The sequence below is a fragment of the Lethenteron reissneri genome, unplaced genomic scaffold (assembly GCF_015708825.2).
Source record: "Lethenteron reissneri isolate LAM-NWPU_2019-01 unplaced genomic scaffold, ASM1570882v1 scaffold_1630, whole genome shotgun sequence".
Taxonomy (NCBI): domain Eukaryota; kingdom Metazoa; phylum Chordata; class Hyperoartia; order Petromyzontiformes; family Petromyzontidae; genus Lethenteron; species Lethenteron reissneri.
The window spans coordinates 1,253,911-1,268,074 of NW_026891367.1; the positions used below are offsets into that span (position 1 = coordinate 1,253,911).

Genomic DNA, 14,164 nt, shown 5'->3' on the forward strand with positions numbered 1-14,164 from the left:
TCGATATTATCAACGCAGCTTCGATTCTCACGGAATCGACGACTCATCGATTCTCACAGAATCGATATTATCAACGCAGCTTCGATTCTCACGGAATCGACGACTCATCGATTCTCACAGAATCGATATTATCAACGCAGCTTCGATTCTCACGGAATCGACGACTCATCGATTCTCACAGAATCGATATTATCAACGCAGCTTCGATTCTCACGGAATCGACGACTCATCGATTCTCACAGAATCGATATTATCAACGCAGCTTCGATTCTCACGGAATCGACGACTCATCGATTCTCACAGAATCGATATTATCAACGCAGCTTCGATTCTCACGGAATCGACGACTCATCGATTCTCACAGAATCGATATTATCAACGCAGCTTCGATTCTCACGGAATCGACGACTCATCGATTCTCACAGAATCGATATTATCAACGCAGCTTCGATTCTCACGGAATCGACGACTCATCGATTCTCACAGAATCGATATTATCAACGCAGCTTCGATTCTCACGGAATCGACGACTCATCGATTCTCACAGAATCGATATTATCAACGCAGCTTCGATTCTCACGGAATCGACGACTCATCGATTCTCACAGAATCGATATTATCAACGCAGCTTCGATTCTCACGGAATCGACGACTCATCGATTCTCACAGAATCGATATTATCAACGCAGCTTCGATTCTCACGGAATCGACGACTCATCGATTCTCACAGAATCGATATTATCAACGCAGCTTCGATTCTCACGGAATCGACGACTCATCGATTCTCACAGAATCGATATTATCAACGCAGCTTCGATTCTCACGGAATCGACGACTCATCGATTCTCACAGAATCGATATTATCAACGCAGCTTCGATTCTCACGGAATCGACGACTCATCGATTCTCACAGAATCGATATTATCAACGCAGCTTCGATTCTCACGGAATCGACGACTCATCGATTCTCACAGAATCGATATTATCAACGCAGCTTCGATTCTCACGGAATCGACGACTCATCGATTCTCACAGAATCGATATTATCAACGCAGCTTCGATTCTCACGGAATCGACGACTCATCGATTCTCACAGAATCGATATTATCAACGCAGCTTCGATTCTCACGGAATCGACGACTCATCGATTCTCACAGAATCGATATTATCAACGCAGCTTCGATTCTCACGGAATCGACGACTCATCGATTCTCACAGAATCGATATTATCAACGCAGCTTCGATTCTCACGGAATCGACGACTCATCGATTCTCACAGAATCGATATTATCAACGCAGCTTCGATTCTCACGGAATCGACGACTCATCGATTCTCACAGAATCGATATTATCAACGCAGCTTCGATTCTCACGGAATCGACGACTCATCGATTCTCACAGAATCGATATTATCAACGCAGCTTCGATTCTCACGGAATCGACGACTCATCGATTCTCACAGAATCGATATTATCAACGCAGCTTCGATTCTCACGGAATCGACGACTCATCGATTCTCACAGAATCGATATTATCAACGCAGCTTCGATTCTCACGGAATCGACGACTCATCGATTCTCACAGAATCGATATTATCAACGCAGCTTCGATTCTCACGGAATCGACGACTCATCGATTCTCACAGAATCGATATTATCAACGCAGCTTCGATTCTCACGGAATCGACGACTCATCGATTCTCACAGAATCGATATTATCAACGCAGCTTCGATTCTCACGGAATCGACGACTCATCGATTCTCACAGAATCGATATTATCAACGCAGCTTCGATTCTCACGGAATCGACGACTCATCGATTCTCACAGAATCGATATTATCAACGCAGCTTCGATTCTCACGGAATCGACGACTCATCGATTCGTTCGCAGAGAGATTTTCACAATGTTCTACCCAGAGCAGAGGAAGCGAGTTGCAATCCAATTCTATTCTTACAGAGGAGCAAATATAATATTATTACACTGGTCAACAACAACAACAACACTGGTCAACAACAACAAGACTAGTCAACAACAACAACAACAAAAAATAAAAAAATTTCTGGCCTGGACTTTTGCAGCTGTTCTAGACTAATTTCAGGGTGCTGATTCCAAATCTGATCTCAGATTTGCTCCGTCACATCTCATTTTTAAATCCTTCATATTATATTCAATCGAGCTGACATTTTGCTACACAGACTCGTTGTGCGTGACAATTTATTTTCGTGAAAAAATTTTTCCAAAATGTTACACTTTTTAGGATTTTTTTTTCTTATTTTATTTAAAATAGCAATGTAATAAAAATGAAACTCTTATTCAAGAAAAAACGGAAATGAATAATAAAATAAAACCGATGCCACGCATGTAAAGGATTTACAGTGAAAAACTTTGAAATTTACGGGTTAATTTTATGCTATCGGCATACCCCATTTTCATCGATTTTACCCGAAATTAACTCTGTCACTTATGATTGCAAGTTGTTGCGAGTCGGTGACTGCTTTAGTGTTAAAATATGGTGCTGTATTTTTAGGAGAGTGTGTTTATAATATAATTTTATGTAGATATCCATAGCAGGTGCAGTGGGTTGACTGCTGTGCCAGGCTAGGTGCATGAGAAGGTCACAGAGACAGACCCAGCAGGTGCCGTGGGTTGACTGCTGTGCCAGGCTAGGTGCATGAGAAGGTCACGTGACAGACCCAGCAGGTGCCGTGGGTTGTACTGCTGTGCCAGGCTAGGTGCATGAGCAGGTCACAGAGACAGAACCAGCAGGTGCCATGGGTGTACTGCTGTGCCAGGCTAGGTGCATGAGCAGGTCACAGAGACAGAACCAGCAGGTGCCATGGGTGTACTGCTGTGCCAGGCTAGGTGCATGAGCAGGTCACAGAGACAGACCCAGCAGGTGCCGTGGGTTGACTGCTGTGCCAGGCTAGGTGCACGAGCAGGTCACAGAGACAGAACCAGCAGGTGCCGTGGGTTGACTGCTGTGCCAGGCTAGGTGCATGAGCAGGTCACAGAGACAGACCCAGCAGGTGCCGTGGGTTGACTGCTGTGCCAGGCTAGGTGCACGAGCAGGTCACGTGACAGACCCAGCAGGTGCCGTGGGTTGACTGCTGTGCCAGGCTAGGTGCATGAGCAGGTCACGTGACAGACCCAGCAGGTGCAGTGGGTTGACTGCTGTGCCAGGCTAGGTGCATGAGAAGGTCACGTGACAGACCCAGCAGGTGCCGTGGGTTGTACTGCTGTGCCAGGCTAGGTGCATGAGCAGGTCACAGAGACAGACCCAGCAGGTGCCGTGGGTTGACTGCTGTGCCAGGCTAGGTGCATGAGGAGGTCACAGAGACAGACCCAGCAGGTGCCGTGGGTTGTACTGCTGTGCCAGGCTAGGTGCATGAGGAGGTCACGTGACAGACCCAGCAGGTGTCGTGGGTTGACTTCTGTGCCAGGCTAGGTGCATGAGGAGGTCACAGAGACAGAACCAGCAGGTGCCGTGGGTTGACTTCTGTGCCAGGCTAGGTGCATGAGCAGGTCACAGAGACAGACCCAGCAGGTGCCGTGGGTTGACTTCTGTGCCAGGCTAGGTGCATGAGGAGGTCACAGAGACAGAACCAGCAGGTGCCGTGGGTTGACTTCTGTGCCAGGCTAGGTGCATGAGCAGGTCACAGAGACAGACCCAGCAGGTGCCGTGGGTTGTACTGCTGTGCCAGGCTAGGTGCACGAGCAGGTCACAGAGACAGAACCAGCAGGTGCCGTGGGTTGACTGCTGTGCCAGGCTAGGTGCATGAGAAGGTCACGTGACAGACCCAGCAGGTGCCGTGGGTTGATTTCTGTGCCAGGCTAGGTGCATGAGCAGGTCACAGAGACAGAACCAGCAGGTGCCGTGGGTTGACTGCTGTGCCAGGCTAGGTGCATGAGAAGGTCACGTGACAGACCCAGCAGGTGCCGTGGGTTGATTTCTGTGCCAGGCTAGGTGCATGAGCAGGTCACAGAGACAGAACCAGCAGGTGCCGTGGGTTGACTGCTGTGCCAGGCTAGGTGCATGAGAAGGTCACGTGACAGACCCAGCAGGTGCTGTGGGTTGACTGCTGTGCCAGGCTAGGTGCACGAGCAGGTCACGTGACAGACCCAGCAGGTGCCATGGGTGTACTGCTGTGCCAGGCTAGGTGCATGAGCAGGTCACAGAGACAGACCCAGCAGGTGCCGTGGGTTGACTGCTGTGCCAGGCTAGGTGCATGAGCAGGTCACAGAGACAGAACCAGCAGGTGCCGTGGGTTGACTTCTGTGCCAGGCTAGGTGCATGAGCAGGTCACAGAGACAGACCCAGCAGGTGCCGTGGGTTGTACTGCTGTGCCAGGCTAGGTGCATGAGCAGGTCACAGAGACAGACCCAGCAGGTGCCGTGGGTGGACTGCTGTGCCAGGCTAGGTGCACGAGCAGGTCACAGAGACAGACCCAGCAGGTGCCGTGGGTGGACTGCTGTGCCAGGCTAGGTGCATGAGCAGGTCACAGAGACAGACCCAGCAGGTGCCGTGGGTGGACTGCTGTGCCAGGCTAGGTGCATGAGGAGGTCACAGAGACAGAACCAGCAGGTGCCGTGGGTTGACTTCTGTGCCAGGCTAGGTGCATGAGCAGGTCACAGAGACAGACCCAGCAGGTGCCGTGGGTTGTACTGCTGTGCCAGGCTAGGTGCATGAGCAGGTCACAGAGACAGACCCAGCAGGTGCCGTGGGTTGACTGCTGTGCCAGGCTAGGTGCATGAGGAGGTCACAGAGACAGACCCAGCAGGTGCCGTGGGTTGTACTGCTGTGCCAGGCTAGGTGCATGAGCAGGTCACAGAGACAGACCCAGCAGGTGCCATGGGAGCTGGGAGGGGAGGGGGCAGGTGAGATCGCGTTATTTATAAATGTGTCGTAACCCTCCACCACCCGACACGGACAATCAGTACAAAAGTGTCACGTTGACAAAATACAAATAGTAAACGTTGTGGTTTCACGCTTCAACACACACCGGTGTGGGGGCTAAAGCAGCGAACTATTTTGTCTTTTGTCAACGTGACACTTTGTTACCGATTGGCCGTGTCGGGTGGTGGAGGGTTACGACACATTTATAAATAACGCGGCCATCTAAACCCAAACACGTTGATCGTGAATAACATTGGTCGCGAAAGCCGCTGCTACGTGCTAAACTGACCTAAAATAGGTCGGTTTCACCTCATGTTTGGGGATATTACAATTCCACCAGTTCGTCTATTGAATGCCCTCTTCGTCCGTGTACAGGTGCAGTCCTTTTACCGATCCACTGCAGGATGAATGAATGTAAAATAAAACAAATGTAAAAAATTCACGACGTTTATTTTATTTTCATTAATTTTGATGTTTTACCTACACGGTGACTTTACCGAAAAAAGCCTAAGAGTATGAATCCTTGCAGTCACGAAAGCTTCAAATCTAGAATAGACTTTGGAGCATAGTACATTACAACAACCGATTATCCTGCAGTGCCCTCTGCTGGCCACAACTTAACCCTGCAGCAGTCAACGATTCATATTTTCACCATGGGAACCTCATTTGCCAGTAAAAATATGATAATTGGTTATTTACCCTTCTATCTGGCAACAAAACTGACACCTTTTTGCAAGGAGTCATGTTTGCATAGACCACAATACCTGCAGTCATAATGCAAACAAAACACACAACTCTGATAATGTGTGCACTGTCCTTGAAGTTGATTGGTCCACACCCGAGACAGCTTTCCTTAGAGCCTAGTCTCACATGGTCCTTGAAGTTGATTGGTCCACACCCGAGACAGCTTTCCTTAGAGCCTAGTCTCACATGGTCCTTGAAGTTGATTGGTCCACACCCGAGACAGCTTTCCTTAGAGCCCAGTCTCACATGGGTTGGACCAGATGACGCCAAAAGGCATTATGACTGCAGGTATTGTGGTCTATGCAAACATGACTCCTTGTAAAAAAAGGTGTCAGTTTTGTTGCCAGATAGAAGGGTACAAAACCAATTATCAAACCCCCAACACTTCGATTTAAAGCTTCTTTCGTGACTGCAGGGATTCATCTTCTTGGTTCTTTCGGTAAAGTCATCACGTAGAAGGGAAATAATAAAATAAAAAAAATAAAAAAAATGTATTGTTTTATTTTTATTCTGCACGTAGAAGGGAAATAATAAAATAATAAAATATAAATACATTTTTATTGATAATAAAAATAATAATTATTTATTATGTTTTCTTTTTATTATTTTATTATTTCCCTTCTACGTGACTGTACCGAAAGAACCAAGAAGATGAATCCCTGCAGTCACGAAAGAAGCTTTAAATCGAAATGTTATTACGTTTTATTTGTATTATTTTATTATGTTTTATGTTTATTATTTTATTATTTCCCTTCCACGTGACTTTACCGAAAGAACCAAGAAGATGAATAATAAAAGAAAAAAAATTAAACATAATAAATTATTTTTATTATTACTAATAATTTATTTTATTTTTATTCTTTTATTATTTCCCTTCTACGTGCAGAATAAAAATAAAACAATACATTTATTTTATTTTTATTCTTTTATTATTTCCCTTCCACGTGACTTTACCGAAAGAACCAAGAAGAAGATGAATCTTGTAAAACATTTACACTTTCAACTTTCGCTGGACACTGTGAACACGAAGTGCTTATGGGGTCGTAGTTCAAGCGCGGGGTCAGAGGTCAGCAGGAAGCACGTGACGCTGGCGGCCACGTGGCCTCGACTACCCCGGCCCTGCTGCTGCTGCCGCTGCCGCTGCCGCTGCCGCTGCCGCTGCCTGCTGCCGCGCCGCTGAGCCGCTGCCCCGCTGCCCGCTGCCCTGCCGCCTGCCCGCTGCCCTTGCCCCGCCGCTGCCCGCCGCCGCTGCCCGCCGCCGCTTGCCCGCCGCCGCTGCCCCCTCTTCCCGCGCCGCTGCCCGCCGCCGCTGCCCGCCGCGCTGCCCGCCGCCGCTGCCCGCCGCCGCTGCCCGCCCCCGCTGCCCCGCCGCCGCTGCCCCGCCGCTGCCGCTGCCCGCCGCCGCTGCCCGCCGCCCGCTGCCCGCCGCCGCTGCCCGCCGCCGCTGCCCGCCGCCGCTGCCCGCCGCCGCTGCCCGCCGCCGCTGCCCGCCGCGCGCTGCCCGCCGCCGCTGCCCGCCGCCGCTGCCCGCCGCCGCTGCCCGCCGCCGCTGCCCGCCGCCGCTGCCCGCCGCCGCTGCCCGCCGCCGCTGCCCGCCGCCGCTGCCCGCCGCCGCTGCCCGCCGCCGCTGCCCGCCGCCGCTGCCCGCCGCCGCTGCCCGCCGCCGCTGCCCGCCGCCGCTGCCCGCGCCGCCGCTGCCCGCCGCCGCTGCCCGCCGCCGCTGCCCGCCGCCGCTGCCCGCCGCCGCTGCCCGCCGCCGCTGCCCGCCGCCGCTGCCCGCCGCCGCTGCCCGACCGCCGCTGCCCGCCGCCGCTGCCCGCCGCGCTGCCCGCCGCCGCTGCCCGCCGCCGCTGCCCGCCGCCGCTGCCCGCCGCCGCTGCCCGCCGCCGCTGCCCGCCGCCGCTGCCCGCCGCCGCGGCCCGCCGCCGCTGCCCGCCGCCGCTGCCTCTCCGCCGCTGCCCCATCGCCGCCGCTGCCCGCCGCCAGCTGTCCCGCAGCCGCTGCCCGCCGCCAGCTGGGCCCCGCCGCCGCGCCGGCCGCCGCTGCCGCCGCCGCTGCCCAAGCCGCCGCTGCCCGCGCGCCGCTGCCCCGCCGCGCGCCCCCGCCGCTGCCCGCCGCCGCTGCCCGCCCGCCGCTGCCCGCCGCCGCTGCCCTACGCCGCTGCCACGTCCTCCCGCTGCCCGCGCCCGCTGTCACACGCCGCTGCCCGCGCCGCTGCCCGTCCGACCGCGCCCGCACCGCCTAGCCGCGCCGGCCGCAGCCGCCGCCGTGCCCGCCGCCGCTGCCCGCCGTCCGAGCTGCCCGCCGCCGCTGCCGCCGCCGCTGCCCGCCGCCGCGGCCCGCCGCCGCTGCGCCGCCGCCGCTGCCCGCCGCCCTGCCCGCCGTCCGCTGCCCGCCGCCGCTTGGCCCGCCGCCGGCTGCCCGCCGCCTGCTGGCCCGCCGCCGCTGCCACGCCGCCGCTGCCCGCCGCCGCTGCCCGCCGCCGCTGCCCGCCGCCGCTGCCCGCCGCCGCTGCCCGCCGCCGCTGCACGCCGCGCTGCCCGCCGCGCTGCCCGCCGCCGCTGCCCCGCCGCCGCTGCCCGCCGCCGCTGCCCGCCGCCGCTGCCCGCCGCCGCTGCCCGCCGCCGCTGCCCGCCGCCGCTGCCCGCCGCCGCTGCCCGCCGCCGCTGCCCGCCGCCGCTGCCCGCCGCCGCTGCCCGCCGCCGCTGCCCGCCGCCGCTGCCGCCGCGCTGCCCGCCGCCGCTGCCCGCCGCCGCTGCCCGCCGCCGCTGCCCGCCGCCGCTGCCCGCCGCCGCTGCCCGCCGCCGCTGCCCGCCGCCGCTGCCCGCCGCCGCTGCCCGCCGCCGCTGCCCGCCGCCGCTGCCCGCCGCCGCTGCCCGCCGCCGCTGCCCGCCGCCGCTGCCCGCCGCCGCTGCCCGCCGCCGCTGCCCGCCGCCGCTGCCCGCCGCCGGCTGCCCGCCGCCGCTGCCCGCCGCCGCTGCCCGCCGCCGCTGCCCGCCGCCGCTGCCCGCCGCCGCTGCCCGCCGCCGCTGCCCGCCGCCGCTGCCCGCCGCGCTGCCCGCCGCCGCTGCCCGCCGCGTGCGCCGCCGCTGCCCGCCGCCGCTGCCGCCGCGCTGCCCGCCGCCGCTGCCCGCCGCCGCTGCCCGCCGCCGCTGCCCGCCGCGCTGCCCGCCGCCGCTGCCCGCCGCGCTGCCCGCCGCCGCTGCCCGCCGCCGCTGCCCGCCGCCGCTGCCCGCCGCGTGCCCGCCGCCGCTGCCCGCCGCCGCTGCCCGCCGCCGCTGCCCGCCGCCGCTGCCCGCCGCCGCTGCCCGCCGCCGCTGCCCGCCGCCGCTGCCCGCCGCCGCTGCCCGCCGCCGCTGCCCGCCGCCGCTGCCCGCCGCCGCTGCCCGCCGCCGCTGCCCGCCGCCGCTGCCCGCCGCCGCTGCCCGCCGCCGCTGCCGCCGCCGCTGCCCGCCGCCGCTGCCCGCCGCCGCTGCCCGCCGCCGCCGCTGCCCGCCGCCGCTGCCCGCCGCCGCTGCAGCCCGCCGCCCGCTGCCCGCCGCCGCTGCCCCGCCGGCCGCTGCCCGCCGCCGCTGCCCGCCGCCGCTGCCCCGCCGCCTGCCGCCCGCCGCCGCTGCCCGCCCGCGCCCGCCGCTGCCCGCCGCCGCTGCCCGCCTCCGCTGCCCGCCGCCGCTGCCCGCCGCCGCTGCCCGCCGCCGCTGCCCGCCGCCGCTGCCCGCCGCCGCTGCCCGCCGCCGCTGCCCGCTGCCCGCTGCCCTCTGTTGCTGCTACTGCTGCCCGCTGCCCTCTGTTGCCCGCTGCTGCTGCTACTGCTGCTGCTACTGCTGCTACTACGCCCTCTGCTGTTGCTGCTGCTGCTACTGCTACTGCTACTACTGCTGCTGCTACTGCTGCTGCCCTCTGCTGCTGCTGTTGCGAGCCGAAGGGCGACGCGGAGAGAAGCAGCAGGAAGCTCTCTCGACTCGCAGGTGCCGTGTGGTGGTGGTGGTTGTGGTGGTGGCTGTGGTTGTGGTGGTGGCTGTGGTGGTGGTGGTGGTTGTGGTGGTGGTGGTTGTGGTGGTGTTTGTGGTGGTGGCTGTGGTTGTGGTGGTGGCTGTGGTGGAAACAGTGGTTGTGATTGTGGATGTTGTTGTAGTGGTGTCTGTGGTGTTTGTGGTGGTGGCTGTGGTTGTGGTGGTGGTTGTGGTGGTGTCTGTGGTGTTTGTGGTGGTGGCTGTGGTTGTGGTGGTGGTTGTGGTTGTGGTGGTGTCTGTGGTGTTTGTGGTGGTGGTTGTGTAATTGGTTGAAAATATTTGTATTTCTCTCAATTTCCACAGCTTGTATAATTATTATTGGCCAGTAGTACGACTCAAATAACACCAAGGAAATATGTCGATGTTTGTGTGAAACGAATTGTTATTGGGCACGACTATTTAGATCATGATTATTAGTTTTTGTACCCTTCTATCTGGCAACAAAACCGACACTTTTTTTACAAGGAGTCATGTTTGCATAGACCACAATACCTGCAGTCATAATACAAAAAAAACATAACTCTGGTAATGTATGCACTGTCCTTGAAGTTGATTGGTCCACACCCAAGACAGCTTTCCTTAGAGCCTAGTCTCACATGGTCCTTGAAGTTGATTGGTCCACACCCGAGACAGCTTTCCTTAGAGCCTAGTCTCACATGGTCCTTGAAGTTGATTGGTCCACACCCGAGACAGCTTTCCTTAGAGCCTAGTCTCACATGGTCCTTGAAGTTGATTGGTCCACACCCGAGACAGCTTTCCTTAGAGCCTAGTCTCACATGGTCCTTGAAGTTGATTGGTCCACACCCGAGACAGCTTTCCTTAGAGCCTAGTCTCACATGGTCCTTGAAGTTGATTGGTCCACACCCGAGACAGCTTTCCTTAGAGCCTAGTCTCACATGGTCCTTGAAGTTGATTGGTCCACACCCGAGACAGCTTTCCTTAGAGCCTAGTCTCACATGGTCCTTGAAGTTGATTGGTCCACACCCGAGACAGCTTTCCTTAGAGCCTAGTCTCACATGGTCCTTGAAGTTGATTGGTCCACACCCGAGACAGCTTTCCTTAGAGCCTAGTCTCACATGGTCCTTGAAGTTGATTGGTCCACACCCGAGACAGCTTTCCTTAGAGCCTAGTCTCACATGGTCCTTGAAGTTGATTGGTCCACACCCGAGACAGCTTTCCTTAGAGCCTAGTCTCACATGGTCCTTGAAGTTGATTGGTCCACACCCGAGACAGCTTTCCTTAGAGCCTAGTCTCACATGGTCCTTGAAGTTGATTGGTCCACACCCGAGACAGCTTTCCTTAGAGCCTAGTCTCACATGGTCCTTGAAGTTGATTGGTCCACACCCGAGACAGCTTTCCTTAGAGCCTAGTCTCACATGGTCCTTGAAGTTGATTGGTCCACACCCGAGACAGCTTTCCTTAGAGCCTAGTCTCACATGGTCCTTGAAGTTGATTGGTCCACACCCGAGACAGCTTTCCTTAGAGCCTAGTCTCACATGGTCCTTGAAGTTGATTGGTCCACACCCGAGACAGCTTTCCTTAGAGCCTAGTCTCACATGGTCCTTGAAGTTGATTGGTCCACACCCGAGACAGCTTTCCTTAGAGCCTAGTCTCACATGGTCCTTGAAGTTGATTGGTCCACACCCGAGACAGCTTTCCTTAGAGCCTAGTCTCACATGTGTGGACCAATCAACTTCAAGGACAGTGCATACATTATCAGAGTTGTGTTTTTGTTTGCATTATGACTGCAAGTATTGTGGTCTATGTAAACACGACTCCTTGTAAAAAGGTGCGCTCGTGCAAGGGTCGAGAACCTTTTTGACTGGGAGAGCCATAAAAGCCAAATATTTATAAATATATTTCATTGAGAGCCATATAGTGTAATTTTTAACGTATAATACATTAAATATGTCTTACTTTTAATGCGACTTCTGGTGCTATATGGTTTTGCTGATGGCCTTGTAGTCTGGTTCATACGTGGTGACGTTGAGCTTCGTGCAGGCGTGACCCGTGAAATGTATCTTCAAAACTAATTTCTGTTCACTTTAAAATGACACAGTATTATTAAGCAAATATCACAAAGTATTTTAAAATCAGTTCCAAACTAATTTTTATTTTTTATTATTATTTTTATTATTTGTTTCAACTCAAAATTGTCTGGGAGCCATATGCCGTCACCGGAAGAGCCATGTGTATGGCTCGCGAGCCATAGGTTCCCGACCGCTGGTCCAGCAGTTGGATAGGCCACGGCTGTTGATGGTGATAAGTGAAACGTGTTTAAAACTATCTAGTAACACGGACGGCAAATATTTGAGTAAAATAATGGCAGGAGTTTCATTGATCAAGTAGACAAGCAAATACGTTGCCTAAATGTATTATTATTACTACGTACGGAGTCCTAATACACAATTCAATGGGGGCACATTCCAAATGGACAAGGTCTTAAAATGCACGTCATTTTCATACACAGTTAATGTTGAAGTGAAGTATCACGATGACAATGATCGAAGCACATCAATGGTTCAGGTGCCAGCAGCACAGACCATCCCTTGCTGCATCATGGCCCCATGAATGCCACCGCTGCCCATTGCATTGCCAAGTCAAGCATATCGCATTCACTTGCAGAGAGTTGTACCTGTAAACATCCGCCCTGAGGCCAATACAGTCTTGATTTGGAGTGCTTTTTTAATGTGAGGTTGCCTGAACTGGAATTGTGTAAAGTGTCGTGCATTTTTGATGCGAAGCTCTGTGCGCGTGTTTTTTTTTTCACGTAAATGTAATTGCAGGCCAGCGACATCAGACCTTTCGTCCTGAGACGTCGGGCTAGAGATTTTATCCGGACGTCTTGTCTCCGTGCACGCCTCGACGATGATGAAGCTACGTCCCCCGGTCCTGTTCCTCTCGCTGCTGCCCACCGTCTTCTTGCTGCTGAGCGTCGCGTACAAGTTCCGCAGGACTGGCTCGCTCGTTCGCGACGACCGCCACGCGCTCAGCAACTCGTCCGTCTTGACGCCAAAGCCGGGGTCCGCTTCCGCTAAGATCGACCGCGTGACGCTGTGCGGGCAACGGGGAGCGCTGCAGAACACGTCCATCTTGCGCGTGCCTCACGCCAACATATTCCTGGTGTCGGCGTACCACGACCGGCGCGAGGGCGGTCGGAGCACGCGCGTCATCGGCATCGCCAACCGGTACGAGCCGGACGCGCTCTCGTGCCGCTTCTGCTGCCGGGGCCGCTCGGAGATCGTGACGGTCACCGCCAGCACCTACATCCACTCGGATCACTTCGACTTCCCGTACGGCGCGGCCGACTTCCTGTGCGCGGAGCCGCCGGGCTGCTTGCCGGGACACGTGTCCGTCCGGCGGGCCCGCGCAACACCGGACGAGGAAGAGGCCGAGTGGGTGTTCATGCCCGTGCGAAATCGGCTCCGCGCGCCCCGAACCTTCGCGCGGGAATTCAGCGTCTGCATCTCGACGCTCTTCGGCAACTACGGCAACGCGCTGCAGTTCGTGCAGGCGATCGAGATGTACCGCATCTTGGGCGCGGGCCGCGTGACGGTGTACAACACGAGCTGCAGCTCCGAGCTGAACAGAGTGCTCCTCTACTACGTCGAGACGGGCCTCGTCGAGGTCGTCCCGTGGCCCATCGCGGACTACGTGCGAGTGTCCAAAGGATGGCACTACCCCGAGCACCCGGGCGAGCTGCACTACTACGGCCAGATAGCGGCGCTCAACGACTGCGTGTATCGGCACATGTACAGCACGCGCTACCTGGTCCTCACGGACATCGACGAAGTGATCGTCCCGTTGAAGCACGCCGACTGGAAGGACCTCGTACGGCACTTGAACGACAGGTATGGAGCCGAGATTTACTTGTTCGAAAACCACGTGTTTCCCGACACGGCGTCGGAAGAGTTTGGGTCGAAGTTCCAGGCGTGGGACGCCATCCCGGGCGTCAACATCATGCGCCGCATCAGACGGGAGCCGAACCAGCCGGAGGTCTTCAACCCGACCAAGATGATCGTGAACCCGCGCGCGGTGCTGCAGACGTCGGTGCACAGTGCGCTCAACGCGCTGGGCATCTCGGAGACGGTGCCCGGAGACACGGCGATCATGCACCACTACCGAGCGGCCAAGCGGCCCGACCTGCCGCTCGAGTCGTTGGTCGTGGACCTCGCGCTGTGGAGATACAATGCCACTCTGATCAGGAACGTCAACAAGGTCCTCAACCGGGTCTTCTGGAACGTGTAGGCGCAACGGGCGGCGGCGGCGGCGGCGTTGATTGTCGTCTTGCGTTCTTTGCGGTCTTGCAATTCAAGACGCGACTTAACCGAAAGAACCAAAGAATAATTCCCGCAGTCACGAAAGCTCCAAAATTAAGATTTAATCACTGGCGTTTGTGAGTTCTCCGTTTGAGAACGCGGCCAATGTGTTGAGGAGTAGAGTGGCGACGGGATGTCACACTCGCCTCGCGAAGAGTGACATCATGTCCCCTCGAGTATTTGAGGGGGGGGT

General features: G+C 56.8%; 1 protein-coding gene across 1 annotated transcript; it reads left to right on the forward strand.

The window, feature by feature from the left end:
- Window positions 1-9,576: 9,576 nt before the first annotated feature.
- Window positions 9,577-13,900, forward strand: LOC133362846 (uncharacterized). The gene is made up of 2 exons (XM_061581788.1): window positions 9,577-9,607; window positions 12,439-13,900. The coding sequence occupies exon 2, from the start codon at window positions 12,521-12,523 to the stop codon at window positions 13,898-13,900; it is 1,380 nt and encodes a 459-aa protein (XP_061437772.1). The 5' UTR covers window positions 9,577-9,607; window positions 12,439-12,520.
- The last annotated feature ends 264 nt before the right edge of the window (window positions 13,901-14,164 follow it).